This window comes from Notolabrus celidotus, chromosome 19 (genome assembly GCF_009762535.1).
Source record: "Notolabrus celidotus isolate fNotCel1 chromosome 19, fNotCel1.pri, whole genome shotgun sequence".
In the NCBI taxonomy this organism is placed as follows: domain Eukaryota; kingdom Metazoa; phylum Chordata; class Actinopteri; order Labriformes; family Labridae; genus Notolabrus; species Notolabrus celidotus.
The window spans coordinates 15,114,014-15,133,481 of NC_048290.1; the positions used below are offsets into that span (position 1 = coordinate 15,114,014).

The 19,468-nt window shown below is 41.1% G+C and overlaps 1 protein-coding gene across 1 annotated transcript in view; it reads left to right on the plus strand.

Annotated features, from left to right (window-relative positions):
- The window catches only part of LOC117831447 (ephrin-A5b-like), a 93,128-nt gene that overhangs the window by 66,503 nt on the left and 7,157 nt on the right, over nt 1-19,468 (plus strand). The window contains exon 2 of the mRNA XM_034710148.1: nt 8,301-8,593. Coding sequence (XP_034566039.1) covers nt 8,301-8,593 — 293 coding nt within the window. The remainder of the gene's footprint in view (nt 1-8,300; nt 8,594-19,468) is intronic.

Here is a 19,468-nt window from a genome sequence, read left to right on the forward strand (position 1 = left end):
CAAACATGCATCTCCAAGTTTTATGAATATTGTTTACTTAACTCGTCATGGTTTGTTTTGGAAACTTTAGTGTGACGTCCTCTCTCTGTGGTACTAACAGTAAACCTGATGATGTCATCACAGTCATTTTGGACAGGCCCAGGATGCCTTCTAGAGAAAAAAAAGAGCACAACAGTTCAAAGAATCAGGCTCTCACCAGGAGAAGAAGGTCTAATAAAAGACAGTTGTTGCATCATGGGAAATGTAGGATCCATTGTCTCTGGAGCTTGACCCTCGCTTAGCAATATAAGTCAGGAAGTCTCCGTCTCTGGTATTTCAGCCGAGACTGTTTCCTTTTAAATCTCTCTCTCTCTTGTGAGTCTCCTCACTTTATATTCAATCTGAATCCCCTGTGTGACTCTTTATACCCTCGATTCTTCAGATACTGAAATGAATTACATAGCTCTCTCCAGGAAACTTCCTCAGACTGTAGGCAATTGGAAGACCTCCAAATTAAAACAAAAAGTGTGTATTTGTGCAAAAGCAAATATTTGAAAATGTGGCTTCATTTAAAAATAAAAAGGTTAAAAAGTGTTTTTTATGTATTTCAGCGAGGACCAGAAAGAAAAGCTGTTTTTGTCTTAACATACGTTTTCTCTCTGCGACCTGGCACGAAGACAACAAGGCCCTAATTTGCAAGCAGACAGAGATTAGAATATACATGAAGCTTTACATAACACCTCCTCTGTGTGTGAGAGTGTATGTGTGTGTGTGTGTGTGTGTGTGTGTGTGTGTGTGTGTGTGTGTGTGTGTGTGTGTGTGTGTGTGTGTGTGTGTGTGTGTGTGTGTGTGTGTGTGTGTGTGTGTGTGTGTGTGTGTGTGGACTGTCTTAGCCTGGCACACAGCGGGGCTGCAGCTGCATTCAAGTACGAGTGAGCGATTGGCACAGTCGGGACCACCACCAGGATCCATAAACAGACCGTCCGCTCTCATTCTTCCTGCCTCTGCTTCCTCTCTTTAGCCTCTGTTTTACTTTTCAACTATCCGAGGTGCTTACCACAAGCAGCAATGTGTTTCCAATCTGAGGCCAATTATTCACCTCCTCTGGTTTTGTTCCCAACAGAAAGAAAAAAACACAGAAACACAGAACTGTCTTTACTTTACAGGCTCCATTTTTCCCATCTCTGAGCTGTCAACGCCCAGAGCCCCCCTGGCAAACACATTATGAGCTAAATACATTGTGTGTGTGCATGTGTGTGTGTGTTTGTGAGTCCAGCGACAGATGTGTGTATATAATTAGCCAAAAAAGTAATAATGGCTTTAACTTCCCAGCGGCGAAAAGCTCTGACTGATTGGACAGGTGGAGGGAGGGGGATCAAGACCTCCCAACCCCGAGGGCAGCAGCACGGACAGACCCCATCTGGTGACATCACGTCACATGACCGCAGACTTATTAGACCCCTTTTTGGCCCCATAAATAGCTCCCCCGTGAGGCAGTGAGGAGGAACTGCAGGTTTTGATGGCGTGGTATGTGGAAGAGTAAATTGAGGGACTTGATGTAGGAGCAGGCAGTCTGTGGTCTGTGTGTTCTTTTGTCCGTGTGTGTGTGTGTGTGTGTGTGTGTGTGTGTGTGTGCTGAGATAAGAGTTTCATGTGTTTCTGCGCTCTAAAAGCATCTCCTCTTTGCGTTCTTTGTGGATAACCCTGGGAAGCTGCCCCTCGCCTGACCCAACCGTGTTCATGAGGAAAACAACAGGAGGGCTTTATCCTCCTCTCCTCCTCCCCACTACTTTCTTACTCCCTCTGCATTCTTCCCCTTCCATCTTTTTACCGCTCCTCTTCTCTGCCTTTCTCCTACTCTTGTCCTTCTCAGCCTTTTTATTCATCTACTTCAACATCTTCTCTGCCTCTTGTATTCTCTTCGTATTTTCCACCTAATTTATGTCTTTCTCCTAAACTGTAACTTTCATTCTCACTTCTCTCTGCTGTAACTTCTTCATATGTTGTCATTATATATAACTTTGTGTACGAACAAGAACTGTAACTGTTCTTCAGTTCTCCTTCTCCCTTTCGTTCACACCCAGAGGGACCACTGAGGAAACAGAGGTTATGTGAATTTTGGGGGTTTTGGAAACTTTTGAGGATTTACAGTCTGAGATAAAGTGCTTGATTCCATTACTTGATTTATTTAAAATAATTTAATTTGACTACTTTGATGCCAAAGACTTATTGAAAACCTGCTTCAGAAGAAGGTTATGATCTCAGTCGAACAGTCAAATACAGTAAAACGCTCGTCTCTCAATCAGAAGGTCGAGGGTTCAATCCCAGGTCTTGCTGTCTACATGCCGAAGTGTCATTGAGCAAGACGACCGACCCCACACTGCCCCCGGTGGCTGTGCCAGCAGTGTGTGAATGGGATTAGTTAACATTGATGGGCTCTTTACATAGCAGCCTCTGCCATCAGTGTTTGAATGGGTGAATGTGTAAAAGCACTTTGAGTGATCTGAAGACTATACAGGAAGTGACAGTGGCCCAATAACAAGCCAGCTCAAAATCCTTTATTGAGTTATTTTTATATATATATATATATATATATATATATATATATACATATATTAGGTGAACATAACAATGCACATTTGCTTTTCACTCTTAATCTACCTACAAGTGTGTGTTCTGTGCTCAGTGGTTGGAGGTTTTAAGCTCTGACTTTTGACTCATTTGGAGTTGTGGTTCATCTTTTGTGGAAAAACAATTTGGTCAGTAGTGTTTAGAAGGCTGAGTATTCTTTGTAACATTAGCAAGGAGTCTGTACTGTGTTTCTTTATCAGTTGGCCGGACAGGGTTCTCATGTTCCCTGTATATTTTATCTATATGTAACAATGCTTCAAGATCATGTGTGTTTAGTCTGTTTCTTCTTTGAAATTCAACATATTTGCACATTTATTTCCGAGAGGGGCCTGAATATCTCCTTCCTCTCTTTTACCTCTGCTGCTCACTTTCGTCTGCTCACTGCATTGTTGGAAAGTTCAGGATGACATGCAGATTGATGACTTCTATATATTTCTGAAAACAAAATAAAGTAAAACATAAATAATTCATTCTTTTTGCTCCAGAATTTTTAAGTTCCTGAGAAATTGTGAAGAGAGCTTTAAATCAAATAAATGAAAACAGAGTAGACGGCTCTGCAAAGTCCAAATAAAGATCCTCCTGGCCAGAGCTTTATAATCTTTCGATAGATATAGAGAAAATCGAGAAGGGAGTTAGTTTGGATCTTTACTTGTTGATGCATCACGCTGTTGCGAGATGTTCAAGGAGCTTTGATGGTCTCTACAACTCTGGCTGTTTATCTTCCTGCAAACTTTCTTACACCCTCTTTTCTTTTTCAGTTCTTGGTTTGTATCTGTACTCCTCTTTTCTCCGGCCCTCACATGTCCCCTCTCCGTCCCATTACTTCTTTCTCTCTGTCTCTATGTAAACTGTGCCATGCCTCACCTATGCCAGGCCACAGATAGACAATAACATGCCAGAAGGGGATAAAGAAAGCAAATAAGCGGGGGAGCTCACTGAAAAGAGGGATTACTCAGAGATGTGTGCTTTGTTAAGAGCTCCGGTTACTGATTCATCGATAAGCCCCTCCAACTGGCCATGAGTAATTCAGCCAATCAGAGATCATCGGTCCCAAAGACAAATGGATTCAGGATTTAGGTGCTTTTATTTTGTTAATGGCTCATTATGACACATTTGTAACCGACACTGAACCGGTGAACCGTGCTGATGTTTCTGTTTCGTGCTCTCAAACCCACGACCCCTCGATCAGACGCACACACGTCCTGCTGTGAAGAAAAACAACAGGCAGAAAACACAACGGGTGAAATTGCTCCGATCAGCCCAGCAAAGCTTAATGACTCACTAAACAGCCTCTAACGATAAAGCCATTATGAAAAACAGATGAATAAATCTTGTTAGTAATGAACATGAATTGACCCTGCTGCAGAAGATTTCTCACACTCAGGATGGAGAGAGTGAAACGTTTGTGGTCAAAAACAAGAAACCAGCAGACGCTGAGTTGAAATGTCTTCTTTTGGACCGCATCTTGAGTCAGCCTACGTGCTTATGGTCGCCTGTCTGATCGATATTTCATTCCTGCCATTCAAAAACGTTCACACAGCTCCCATCTGGCAAACATCTGGATCGTCTTTTGGCCGACTTGCTGCTCTCACTGAGCATTTTATCGCCTTTTGTTTTAACAGTCCACATTTCAGATGTATGTTTTATTATTTTGTCTTTTCTACATGTGTATGGCCTCGTTTGACCCCCGTTAAGATCTGACACTAGAGCCATCCATTGTGATCAGAAGTGAGGAGGAAAACAACACACATCCAAGGAAACTAAATGAGACGCAGCTGATTACATGACATCTGCAGACAGACGTGCATGTGTTTGTGGTTCTGTTGTACATTACAACGATGCAACCACATGCAAATGTAAATTATATGAGCTTGCATGTTCAGACCGGTGAAGCAAGAAATAACTGAAAATGTATCATGAATCTTGCAAAAAGAAAAGTCTGAGAAACTTGGTGCAGCATCCAGACTTAACTTTAAAGAAACAGTCACCAGTTGTTCCTGATTCCCATCCAACAATGTCGCTGAAAAAGAATGGAAGTAATATTTCAAACTTTATTTTCCATTATTGTTTTAATTAAAATGAAAACAAAGAATCCATCCAGAGTGTCTCATGCCCGTCCAAGTTTCGTCTGGCTCCATGATTCGCTGTTGACAATCACATTTCATTCTTAGTGCTGGATTAATTCTCCTCTGTTCTGTGGCCTGACCTGATTTTAATTTTTACCACTTCCTCATCTTCTCTCCGTCTTGTTCCTATCGTCTCTTTTAATTCAGTTGTATTCAGCCATGAAAACACTTTTCATTTATTTGCTCTGGGTCTGAGATATCAATCTCTTGGATTTTGGCCTCTATCACCCCTAACACAAAGGAAGTGAATGAACTGATAAATTAAGTTTAAATTCTAAAGCAACAAGTTTCCATTCACAGGAGAAAAACAGACCACTTGTGGATAACTCCCACATCTTGCTGCCAACACTTTTGGCAGAAAATACATTCACTGGCTCGAACAACGACATGATTAAAAAAATTCCAAGTAAATTTCATATGTTAAACAAAATGTCTTGCGAGATGCCAAAATGGCCTCTGACATGCTGTTTAATTGTTCTGCATTGAAGCATTGAGTGATGATGAATGTACGGATCTGTGCAGAAGTGAAACTCAACAGAAGTGGAAACTAATTTTAAGGTGCAAAGTATTTCTGTACGTTAAAACGCTGTCCCTTAGGCCGTCTGTGAACACACCTCTCCCTCACAAAGTCAACAGTTGAAACTCTTCAATATCCTGACTAATCTTTGCTGTTCCTCACGGGTCGGCTTTGATTGACGGCTACTGACACTTGCGCAAGTGAAGCTAACATTAACAGCTTTGTAAAGACATGAGAGGACAAAGCAGGCTGTCCCACAGTGCTTCCAGGCTGACGGCATGATACCATGAAGCCGGTTGACCCCCGGTAGTCATAATATCAGCCAGCAGCTCTGCAGCTGAGGCTAAAGGAGGCCATGCTGTGCCTGCCTGGAGCCAAAACGCTCAGCTGGGGATGAAGGGTGCAAAAAAGAAAAAGAGTGGAAGAGAAAACAAGAGCTTTGGTTTCACTTTCACCGGACTGTGATTACAGAGTAAAACAGATTCAAACTTGCTGGTAAACCATTAAACATCCACACTCCTTTATTTAGAGCTTCCCCTTGATAGTCGACCACCCGCAAGTCCATAAAATGAAACCAAGTCAACCAAGTTTTTATTCGTTGTTAGGTTGCATAAAAACAAAAAGCCTCAAATCTGTCATGTAGAGCAGCTACACCGTGTCTGTTTACTCTGAGGCAGTCAGAGCTGTCTTTGTTGTTAGAGGCAGAGAGTCTCTCCCATCACTTATCAAGACATCTACTGCAGAACTAATGTATTGTCCTTACAGCACAGAGTGAGTAAAGCAACCTGTGCAGTTTTGACAACATGACCAATCAACAGCCTCACATGTTGAAAAATGGAGTCAATGCAGAAGTGCAAACAGCTGTAGTCCCACAAGGGTCCACTTGAGGCTGGCTCCAAAAGCCAGGAATGCCCAGGTTCCGTATTAAAGCGCCTGGATATATGGTAAACTTTAACATGACAATAAAAAGGTCTTGATCTTTATAGCAAACTTTTAGGATTTGATTTTTGTTTAGGGGTAGTAAGGGTTAAAGCTGATATGACTTACTGGACACATCATAGCTTTTAGACTGAGGCTTTGACTCCAGTTTTTCTTGTAACATTTATCGTCAGATGATGAAAACAAATCTAATGAATGAGCACTGACCAGTCGCTCAAAGGTTAAAACCAACTACTTTTAGGTGACTACAAAAAATCTTAAGTCAGTGGCGGTCCTCCGAACAACATCACACACACAAAAGCAACCACTCATTTGCTGCACTGCAAACCCAGAAGGACGGCCACTAATCCTGCAGCACATTTACAATCTGTGTAACGACAACCTGATACCCCCAGCAGGCCGTGGCGAGCACACACCTCCCTTTATACTAAACACGCCTCCTGAAGCCCCAACACGGAACAGCAACAGCTGGGACACACACCTCCCTCCCTCCCTCCCTCCCTCCCTCTTTATCTCACCTGGTCTCAGATCAGCTGACTTGTTCTCCTGTTTCCTGTGTGTGGATCAGGGGTAGGCGTAATATTTGATCCAGTGAGAGAAACCTCACAGCAGGAACCCCCTGTGAGGCTATGGTGACTTCACCCATATCGAATTGACAGTCTGCTGCATGCTCCAACACGGTCCTTGTCCTGTCTCCCCTGACAGCTCTCACTGTGTCAATGAACAGAGGTGGGGTATTGAAGACATCCGCAGTATGTCAGTGATACTGAACCGCAGGCCATTAGCAGCTACAGAGACACAAGCAGCAGCTGTCCCGGCCTAATCTGTCCCATCTAAAAGCCCCACAAATGCAACCTTATAGAGCGCCTATGGGAATATGTGTTTCCAATCGCCCTCCTAAGGAATGAATACCTGACATATCTCGCCGCTGCCCTTTTATTTCACCCCCATCTTACTCCTGTCCACTTGGTTTACTGTAAGCACAAGGGGAAAATCGGAGGGCTGTTTCAAGGCTAGGCTTGAGAACAGGCCTCATTTTCCCAGACTCTGAGATTCCATGGGGGGCTCCTACATCAAGCTGTCATATTAAACTAATGAAAATCTCATTCTACTCAGGGATCCTCTCGAAGCTGCTAAAGGCACATGCTAACCAGGGGATTAGCCATGCAACGCTGAGGGACTTTAATTTCAGCACCAGCATAAGTCATCGCTGCCGAGCACTAACATTGATATATGGCTTAGGACCGGCTAGTGTGTGTAGTAAGATGTTTCGGCCGGGCCGGTGTGTTGCACAGGGATTCAGTTCAGTCTCACAAGAAGCTGGGAGGATTGAGACTGACATGATGGGATCCTGTAAACAAAACCGCAGAAGTTGAAGCTCTGGAAGTGTCTTTCTTTTACTGCTGCAATTTGGCCTCACTTAAGATAGTCAAAGTATCATCTCTCGTCATCAGGTGTTGAAGTACTCGTAACTCTTTGGAGGATGCTTCATCAAACAGCATGATGATGAGAGTGTCCCTGAGCAAATCACTGAGAAAACTATCTCCCTACTTAAACAGCTGCTACCAATGTACACTTGAAGAAGCAGTGCTTAAGGGGATCAGGATGTTAAATGTGTTGAAGACAAAGAACAGGTTGCTGCAGAGAGAACATGAATTCTGCTGCACATCCTCACCGTGTGAACAGAGGTCAAGATCAGGATGCTCTGGGAATTATTTTGGAATTCACTTTGCACTCAAATACAAAGCGTCAACTGCAGGAGTCGTATGTTTTCCATGAAACACACACTTTTGTACGTGTTTTCCATGAGGGCAACTACAGATAAGCTAGCAGCAGCTCACAGCCCCTCCTGGTATCACATCTTCAGAAACTGCTTTGCTCTCTGTTTCCCACAGTTATACCGAGAAAAGTGTCAAACAGACATGCCATGACATGTTATTCAGCTTTGGTTGAAACCTTGTGATCATTTTGAGACAGCTATTATCCTTATAATAAAACATGCACAACATGGATGTACATGCAACACTCCCCAGACTGATTACAAATGAATCATGTTGTTTTACGTGCAAGTCACTCTAAGTAACATCTCCTCTCTCTCTTTCCCTAAGGTTCTACCGAGGTGATTACCACATCGATGTCTGCATCAACGACTACCTTGATGTCTACTGCCCGCACTACGTCGGTCCGGTGTCTGACGATCGGGCGGAGCGTTACGTGCTCTACATGGTGAACTACGATGGCTACAGCTCCTGCGACCACACTGCTAAGGGCTTCAAACGCTGGGAGTGCAACAGGCCTCTGTCACCGAACGGACCGCTAAAGTTCTCTGAGAAGTTCCAGCTCTTCACTCCCTTCTCCCTGGGCTTTGAGTTTCGCCCTGGCAGAGAGTACTACTATATCTGTGAGTATACATTAACCTGTAGTACATTGAATTTTCTTGATTTGATACGGTTATGAAGGTTGCAGAATTAGTGAGCACCAAGTTTTGCAATAATTCAATCACATTTGTCCTGTTTTAAACTCAATTTGTTTGGTGTAGTTTATGTATAGCTGCAGTTTTATAACATTTGTATTTGAGAACTTTGGCATCTTTGGTTAAATATAAAAAAAGTTCTTATTTCTGAAGTAAGGTACCCAGAAAGCATTATTATGGTGTCCGTTCTGAAACTGAGGTTTAATATCAGTGCTCGCTCAGGAAGATTTACGATGATGTTGAACTTTAACTTGTACTTTTATCGATAGATCAATATCAATTTCAACTTAAATCTTGTAAAAAGACAGCAGCAGTGTACGGGTTTTGTTTTTGAAGTCCTTGGAATGAGGGCCAAACCAAAATACGAGCCAGAGGGAGCAAAATAACTCTGCTGTTGAGGTCTCGTCTGGAGTTTCTTTTGTTGCTGCCTGGCCGAGCTCAGCTTTCTCCTCCTCGTGAGAAGACGCTGGAAAACAAACAGCTGGGAAGCCGTGTTTTCATAAGCAAAGTCAGAGCCCTGCAGGGGCAGAAGTGAAGGACTAAATGAGATTCATTGCACCGCATGGTAGATATTTGGTATTAGGCTAGCAGTCGAAAGAACTTACTATTAAACAGGAACCTGTGAGAGGAAAAGTGCAGAGTCAGGCTAAAGTAGAGTACAATCTTGGCAATGCTACAAAGTGCATAATAAAGGTACCAAATCCAAGCAGTCTTAATATGGGGAAGGGGAAGTATACAGAGATCTTTCTTCATACAGGTTTTCAGCTCTGCCTCAAAAATCCAGAGCTGTTATATGAAAAACGAGCACCAAGTTTTTTTTGTGGTGAAATGCAAAAGAGAATTTGGGATCTGAACTCTTACTTCCTATAAACATTCACTTGTTAAATCAGTGGATGCAGACTCTTAGTTTTGTATCTCAATTAATATGGAAGTTCCTTTTACGTAAATTAAGTCTTATGACCAGTAGAGCGCAACTCTGCAAAAAGAAGTCTGATTTATTTTCCGACTGATGGACAAGAAAGTGAGCCAACATCACATTTGATTTACTACACCAGTAAAACCTCTCCTAACGAGTTTGTGGTCTCAAGTGTTAGTTTTAAGAGTTCTTCAGAACAACACAATGGTCATAGTGGAAAATTACCTTTTATTGCTATGCCTCCATATTTGCAACTGTTCAATGTGTGTCCACTTTTTAGTCCTGAGAAGTAGTCTTGCTCTAAAATTGAAGATGGCAAGCCAAACTATTACAATCACCATAGCTGCGCCCACTTTTAGTCCACAGTCTATGATATTAACCCTTTAAGTTGTATGATTTCCAAGTCAATATTCTATCTAGACGCTTTAATATCTTTAAACGTTCTGTGACCTCCAGTAGAAGTTAAATTGCCTTGCACTGGAAGTTTAAGAGCTCAAGGAACATTTTTATATAATTAAGTGGTTTGGTTGATGATAAAATATCAGTCACTTGAGTATTTGTTTCCCTCAAGTCCTTACCTCAAAGATGTTGGACGCTGCTGCAAGCCAGCATCTGTGATCACATCATCATCAAGATGGTCCTCTTGAGATATTAACACATATTTGTTACAGGGTTTTATCGTGATTTATCACCCTTCACTGGATGTTTCTGTTGGATTTCCATGACAATTGGCTAGTCTACTTGACTCTGTTACTTAAATGGGATTGTATTTAGATCAGGGAAAATGTGGTCTTTCGTCAGCCACGCCAGAGAACTGATGATGTTTTTGCATTTCCTTGGATGCTGATAAGAAAAATAGTTGGTTGCCTGATTCTGTCTCATTGCTCCAGTTGGCTCAGGCTGATGCGAGGCTGAGTGAAGACACTGTTCTGTCGGACTTCTGATGATGATTGATCATCCGGAGAGAGAGGAAGACAGAGAGATAGTCCATATGGCTTTAACAGTTTCAGGCCATAAAGACGATCTCTCGCTGACTCAGGTTCGTGACTCATGTGTCGGACCCTTGTTCTCCATGAGAACAGGAGATCTGAGCCGAGAAGAACAAACAAATGAGAACACAGGATTCCAGAAAGAGATAAACTAACAAAAGACAAAGACACCTCCAGGAAAATACCAAGGCCTTATCGTCACAACTCTGCGGATGACACACAGTTTTCTCACAATATTTAGAGTTGAGTAATGGAAATGAGAAGCTGCATCCAGAATTATGTTTACAGATAAGTTCCAACTTAAATGGTTTTATTCTGTCACACAACTTTATTGAGCTTGTGTTTTTGGGTGACGCAAGGCAGAGAAAACTACAACACCCTTTTGCCTCAGCTGCTCGATAAGAAGCATATAAAGTAGTGGTTTCTAGTGCCAAAATTATAATGAGTCATTTCTACGGCTGCTTTCATTTGTTGTCATGTTTAATTTCAGTACAACATTTGTTCTTCTTTAAACTCTGTTTTTGGTCTCCACCAGAAATACTTTCAGCATTAGTTGTGAAATACTGCAACACAAAACTTTTTTGGCTAGTTACAAATATCTTCTCCTCGTTGAGCCTCAGCATGAGTGTTGTGGGTTTGTCGAGGCCTTTGTGAGGCTAACAAAAATAATACTGTTAGCTCAGAGCTAGCTAGAAGGTCGCCCCTCCTAGCGTGATAATTTTCCACTTTTGTTATTGCTTGGATTATTAGAAACATGAAGGGAGAAAAGCAAAGTGATCTGCAGCCAAACCGTCTTTTTAACTGGAGACGTTAAAAGAGCTTGAGATTGTTTAATGTCTCCGTGGTCAAAAAATAAATAAGATACAGACATCCAAAGTCACGGACGCAAGAGGGGAGGAAAATGTAATCTCTGGAGCAGGGTGAGCAGAGGAGCGATATGTAGAGGCGTGTAGTGACTGTATTTGTTTGTTTGTTTGTTTGTTTGTTTGTTTCTTTCTTTATTTGTAACACATTACCTACTATGACGTAGCGATGGCAGTTTTCAGGCAGAAATAGTTTCATTCAACATAACACTTTATTTTGCGCCAATGAAAAAAGGGAGGTTGAAATCTCTAATCAGAGCAGAAAATAATTTACTCTGATTGAATTAAACCTACACATGTAAATAGAGGTATTGTTTCTGCAAAATAAAGTACTATAACTTTTTTAGCCTCTTTCATAACAGGAGAGTACTTTTTATTCTCCTACATTCTTGAAGAAGGTCACCATTCAGTCACTAAGATACTTTCCTTTTAAGCACCGTCTGAACATCAAACCTTTCTCATTAACTCAAGTAAGTGCTATCATTCATAAAAATCACATTATTTAGATTATAGCAACATCATGCAGAGGCACTGGTGACATTACAGTTAACTGTGTTTCAACAGCTGCTAGAGCAAGGGTTGAAAGTATTTGTTGACTGTCCTTGTTTCAATAAAGCAGGACAGTAGGTGATAGTTTGAGCCAGTGTTGTAAATAAAATCAGGTTTGGAAGTCTGTTAAGTGTCCGTGTTATTGACAGGTTGAAGGGGGGTTCATGTGTGCTTGTCTCAGTGAGTACAGACACTCCTTTGTCCTTCTCCTTCGTGATCGTCACCCGCCCCAGGCAGGCTGGAAGAGGGGGGCGGGGTCACGTCAAATAGATGACACCTGCAGTTGGCTGTAGGCCTGGCCGTCTGGCAGACAGAGGAACACCCGGTGGAAAGCCGCCTCCGTGTGGGATCAGTTGTGCAGCAGGTCCTAGAAGGTCAGAGGTCAAAGGATGACGACGCGGTCTGTGCTGCAAGTTTCTCGTGGCCTCAGAGGGCGGCATGTTTTTCTAATAGAGCCCCAGTGGAGCGGGGAGAGCCTGATCCTAATCTCAGAGGATAGAAATCCAATTTTCAGAGGAGACAGTGGAGAGTCTGGCTCTCCCTGTGTGAGAGAGATGACTGTCTCCCTGTAAAGCCCTCTCGCTTCAAACGCTGCGTCCTGTTCCGTACAGCTAGCGCAGATCTACATCAATAATGACATGAACCCCGCCAGCACAGTACCCCGACAGTTTCCTTTTAGCTTCTCGCGGCTGAAGCAAAGACAAAAGGCTTTGTTCCTAAAGATAAACAGATCATCACAAGAAAAACATCTGATCCCGCAGTATTTATATCAGGATCTGTCTAATTCACCTCATTGTCACATCAAAGCCAGGCCTAACAAGGTGTCCCAGCCTGTCTGCAGATCTGTGATATCTGCTGCCAGTCCTGAATGTCCCACGGTTCATGACTGAGCGTGTAACATGTGCCAGAGCGTGTGACCGGGAGGTTTTTTACTCTCGTCACATTGTCAGCGGGCGGATGACCTGGCGAACGTGGCGTCTAGAGTTGCAGGCAGAGCTGGAGTTACAGTCACGGTGAAGCACGGCTGTGTTGCTCGAGGATAGAAAAGCCAGACTCTGACCTCAGTGGCAGACATGAGGGAGAGGAGGAGAGACAGTCGGGTAATTATGTGTGTGAGTTGGAGTCTGTGAGGGGATGGGAAAGAGTGAGAACGTGAGACGAGGAAAGAGAGTGACAGTATCAGAGAAAGGTAAAGGACAATGGAATAAATGGATGAGTTGTTGTTACAGCTGAAGGAAAAATCTCCTCAGATTTAAAGAAACATCTCATATTCAGATAAGCTTCATTGTAAAAGTGTTAGTAGTAGTACAGACACAAATAGCGACCCTATAGAAAGGCAAAGAAAAGCATGCACTACTACTGTCTCCTTTTTAAACCTTCAGAAACATCAAAGCTGTAAAAAGTTCTCCATGACATAAAAGAGATGATGCATGCTGAGATGTTCTGATATATGACACCTTGGGGTGCATTACTCTGCTTATACCACGCTCACTCAGAGGAAACAAAAGCGGCTTTGTTTTATTTCCCTTGAGGCTGAGGTTATTTTAACAAAGATTTTATACTTTAATTTGGCCTTTTTACGATCTAAGAAACAACTGCAGCTACTGTTACTGCCGCCGCTGCTGATGCATGAGGTTTCTTTTTGCAGTCTAAACTCATTTATACGACTTTTGTTGTTGGATTGTTTTTATGGAGGTCCACTGCTCAGGCTCCTGATGATTGTTTGTGCTTGTACCGACGGAAACTTTAGCATCATGAGCTGTTTGCAAGCCCTGTTGAAACTGAACAGTGCTGGTTGTCTAAGGGGTCAAAGGACTTTGCCAGATTGAGGAGAAGTATTAGAGAGACCAGTGAAGCCGTGTTGGAGCTGCAGTCTGGGGCATTGTGTTGGTAGTTTTACCAATACTGCAAAAACTCAAATCTCAGTGTGTTTGTCTTCTAGTAAAAAATGCCTCATTAGACTTCAAATTAGCCACATTTAACTGACAACCACATAAAGGACTTAATAGTCAGAAGTTCTCTGTGCAGACATTATTCTGATAACTATAAATTTACCCAGTAAAAATCTAATAAATCGAGTTTCTTGGAAATAGAATAATGTCTTAATTTAACAATTCAATTTTAACTAGTAACTTGCAGATTTTATTTACACATTATGAGCAATTCAGATCTTATTATTGCTTGTAAGATCTTGTAATAAGATGTCCATCAAGACTTATGTCATGTGAATGTGGCTTATAAACTGCAAAACCTAATGACTAAGCAAGTGCTTTGTCTTATTTCTAATAAAAAGTGTCTTATTAAAATTATTACAAGCCACATTTATCCAACAAGTCCAGATAAAAGTCTTAGTTCAAGACATTACAAGGCAAAAATAAGAGCAGAATTTCTTCTAATGATTGAAAAAAAATGCTAATTGGATAAGAAAAAATTAACAGTTGAGTTTCTTGGATTTAGAATGTCTAAATTCAAGAAACTTAACTTTTTATTATCACATCTGCATATTTTGTCACCCTTTACGAGCAACTCAAGTCTCATTTTTGGTTTGTAATGTCTTGAAATAAGACTTTTATCTGGACTTGTTAGATAAATGTGGCTTGTAATCATTTTAATAGGATACTTTTCACTAGAAAAAAGACAAAACACTTGTTTAGTCATTAGGTTTTGCAGTTTATAAGCCACATTCACATGACACAAGTCCTGATGCTAGTTAAGTTAAGATATTATTCTATTTCCAAGAAACTTGATTTATTTGATTTTTACTGGCTAAATTTCTCGTTATCAGAATAATGTCTGTACAGAGAGCAAATTTATTTGAAAATCTGACGAAAAAGTCTGCTATAGAGCCAAGACTATTTACAATTGTTATTTTCAGCGTCTGAAATTTGACAAAATAAGAGAACTGACCGTGTGATTTGATACTTCAAGCTGCAGCTGTACTTTCAGACATTTGATGGACAAATCAATAAATTTCACTGGATATAATAAAAACATTCTTTTTCAACCAGAACATTTGTATGTTACAGCCCATACTGAGTCATTTTATAAGAGTATAAACACTGGAGCTCCGGTCAGTGATGTCTTTCTTATGTCCTTCATGTCTCAGTTCTGTCCCTCTAGACGTTTGTGTGCGAGAGCAGCAGCTGTAAGTTTCAGAACTCAAAGTAAGTAGAGAGATAATGACAGCCGAGCAGACAGAAGGAAAATGAGGAGCATGAATAGAGAGTAGTCATGGGGTTCTGGGCCGGTTGAGTTCATAGACAGAAAGTGAGTTCTCCCGTCTATTCGAGCCGCCATCGGGGTGTGAGGTAAGTTACTGGATACCTGCTGACACAGACAGAAGCGGCGTGATTGACACCGGTTTTCTCTCGTTTATTTCCTCCCACTGAGCTTCACTTCCAATATTCCTGTCATGGTGAAGTTTTAAAGAGGATTTTATCTGCTCTCACAGCCGCGTGGTATCTGATAAAGTGCCTTTTGAAATAAGAGCCCCAGTCATCTGCGACAGTGGAAACACTGACACGGTTTACTTTTATCAGGAATCCACCGCTGGGCTTGAATCCATCAAGCCAAGCGTCTGGGTGGAAGGACTGAAGAGTGTCTGCGGACAAACTATGGACAGCATTTGCATGGATGCACAGACTCTGGAAACAGGGACATATATGCACGCATACACACCCAACTGGCTCAATCTTATCTGAAGATGTAGATTTGGGCCAAAAGGGTCACGGCATGAAAAGTCCTCATGGTGTCTTTAAGTTGACTTCTTTAGTTTCAGAGCTGAGGATAGTGACATAACAAGAGTTAGTTACTTAGGTGTTTTCATTCCTAAGGTATTTAAGTAACATAAACAGCCTTTGTTAGTTAAAGGTGACATATCACGCTTTTTTCATCAATATATATTGGTCTAAGAGGTCCCAAAAACAAGTCTTAAAGTTTATGCTCAAAAAAACACTTTGAAATCAGATTTTGGCATGCCTGAAGAACCCTCTTCTTCAACCCTCCTCAGAACACTCTGTTTTCTCTCTGACCACGCCCCCTCAGGAAGTGATTGTGCCCTCGGCTCTCCAGCACGTTGATCTAATGTTTACATGTTGGCTGAATATACACGGCTGCTCAGAGATCACGTTACTTCAACCCTCTGAATCTGATCCAGAATCTGATCCTGACGGAGAGGCGCCTGCAGCAGGACCTTTCTAAAGGATTGGTCACAGATTTAGTGTTTCTTGTTGTTTTATTTATAGCTACATGTTCGACGTGTGTCTTGGTACACAGCTACGAACATGTAGCTATGTGGCTATGCTAACTAGCGCTAGCACTTATCCATGATAAATAAAAATCATCCACTAGATCTTCAAATCTGCAGGCCTGGGGAGTAAAACCGACCTCTACCAGAAAGGCAGTGGGACCTTTTCTGAAGGATTGGTCACAGATTCTGTGTTTCTTGTTGTTTTATTTGTCAGTATGTAGACGTGTGTCTTGGTACACAGCTACAGCTACGACATGTAGCTATGCTAATTAGCGCTAGCACTTATCCATGACAAATAAAAATCATCCACTATATCTTCAAATCTGCAGAAGTGGGGAGTAAAACCGACCTTTGTGTTTATTAAGACAGCCTACAACTAGCATGCCTCCCTCCTAAGCTCCTTGTTAGCACACATTTGTGCAGGTAATGAAAAACAGAGGAGGGGATTCAGTATTATTTTATACAGTCTATGGGCTGAACAAGCTCCGAGCTCTGACTCCGTGACAGACCGGATATTTTTGTTACGTAACAAAAACACGGAAGTCTGAAACGGCTCGTTTCACACACATTTACAGAAAGGTGTAGAAATCAGAACAGGGGCAGAATGGATTTTTTTCATTCTCGGGGGGTTTGTAGACATGCCAGGGAAACATATTTCAGGTAGAGAACCATTAAAAAGTCCATTTTGCATGATATGTCACCTTTAAGCACGTATTCAAATCGTAAAAAAGATATTTCCTAGATCTAACCAACTAAATAAACAGCAGCACTTGTTGCTTGTACCTTTAGTAAATGTATAAAAATATTGCTTTGTGAAACATTTCCACAACCACTGTTGAGAAAATCTACCAGAATAACATTTATTTATCAGTGAAAGCTCGACTACTCGACACTGAAAAACTCACCATGTATGTATTTAGTATTTAGACATGTTTATCCAAATAGACTTAACCCTGTAGCCATGCATGTGCAAAAGATGCATCTACGTTGTTATATTTTCAGACTTTGAGCCACAAACCGAGCCGCTGTATTGACGAGTCAGAAGAGAGACAAGTTGACACAACACAAGCTGACAAATACCCAAACATCTCTGGGTTTTGTGGGTTCAAGAGACTTGGCAGGAAAAGGATGGAGGCCAGAGCATGAAGGCTCACGAGGAACAGTCATCAAAAGAACAGAGAGGTTGAATATTGTGTTTAAATCTAGAGGAAGCATAAAAATATTCTTCTAAAAAGTGCTCACAGACGTTGAAGTCATGCATCACAGCTGGAGAGACCCTCAGTGCTCTATTAGCGACTCGGTTCCCAGCACTGTTCGAAAACTAATTAGTTTTTTTAACTCTGCAAAACAATCACAACAAAGCCACAAAAAGAAAGTTTTAATGATCGCCTCTTACAATCAGGAAGAAGAGAGAATGAGATTTTTGTAGGTGAGAATAACAGTCTGCCACGCGGCTGCTGAAATGACTGCCACCAAACAAATTAGACTTGGAAATATGAGGGTGACATTGAAATGTTTCGTGGCATAAAATATCGAGACTTATTTCTAAGGACACGAAGAGAGGAGATAAAGCTCTTCAGACTGTATTTAACGGAGATAAGAGTGAAACACCTCCGATAACAACAATCGACCTTGTCTCTTTGTTCCTTCCTGTTGCTGAGCTGATGTTTATGAATGAAGGGAGATTTAGAGAGGGAAGACGTTTCAGGGAAAGCCGCTAAGTGAATGTGAATGCAGAAACTATAAAACTTATGCTTGAGTCACTCTTTGAAATATCTTGCCTTTCAAGATGCAGATGAGGTGATCATAGACTCATGAATGTTTGAAGTGACTTGGCTCAGACTTTTATTTTGTGCATACTTGCTTTGGTTCAAGGGAACGTTGTGTCTCCAGTGGGTGCAATCAGCTATAGACAAGGTTTTCTCAAACCTGAGGAGAGGTTTAAAAACCAAACTCTAATTAATACGAGGGCACTGAGGGCGCTACTCAGAGTCTAACGTCACACCACAGAAGAAGAGTCAAAAGTTTCTGACAACAATCATGGCGATGTTGGAGGAGTATTGATTAATTATCCTCTAAGAAAGAGACAAAATGTGCATGCATTGATGGCGAGGTAAGGTCAGCCAACCGCACAATCACTCCAATACTGCCTTCAAGACGATCCACTACTTCTTTGTTGTGTTTTTCCTATGTTGTTAAAACTGGTGGCTCCACTGCCTGTTTGTCTGTTTCCATATGCATGATGTAGCGCATATGAGCCTTAAGACAAAGTTTTTCCAAGCATAATGCAATATAATGCACACAAATAAATATATGATTCATCCGCAATATTTCAAGAAAGAAATAGAGAGAGAATGTGCAATAATAACGTGTAAAATTGCTTTGAAAAAAAAGGCTTTTAAATAAATGTTTTAATTGTATACTACTTTTTTTTTGTATAATTTCTTTAATTCACATTTAAGCATAATACAAACAACAAAAAACAAGATCAACAAACAGAACAAAAAAAACACTTATACAGACTTAAACTCGCTCCTCACACCGACAAGCTCGACCTCGGTAATTTCATAATTTTTCTTCTTTAAATACATGTTAAAAAAAAAAATCAAATGTAACATAAAATATTTAATCAGAACGCAATGTTGCACTACTCAAATGAGTAAATCCTAGTTGTGCTTTTTTTTTATAAATGTATTTATTTATTTGTATTTATCACCACCTCAGTGCCCAATACATAAGGGGTACGTTAACAGGAAACTCCAAGTGGAAGTTTAAAATAAAAAAGAGAAAAAATAAATAAATGAATAAAAAACGTATGAGCTAAGTGCGTGTAATACTTAACCCCATATGTTTTCAAAATGAAATATTTTGTTCTTTACAAAGGCTAAACTACTTCTTAAGGCTCCCCCAACCACAGCTCCTTAAGGGCCTGCCATGAAAATTTGATCATTTCCTGAAACAATAATACGAGTGGTTCTGGGCCACAGCTGCAGAGTTTGGACGTGTTATTGTAACTGTGTACATCTTGGAAAGATCAGGTGTCTTTTTACATACCTGTGCAATGTGATTTTTGTTTTGTTGAACTCTAATTTTATGTGAAAAAGTTCAACTTCTGAGCCCAAGCAGTAATTTTGGACAAAATATGTTGAATATCACAGATACAGGAAATCTGTCCTGATTGCTCTTGGTTGTTTTGTCTCAAATGTTCAGATCCTTGGTTTTTGTTTCAGCTTTTCA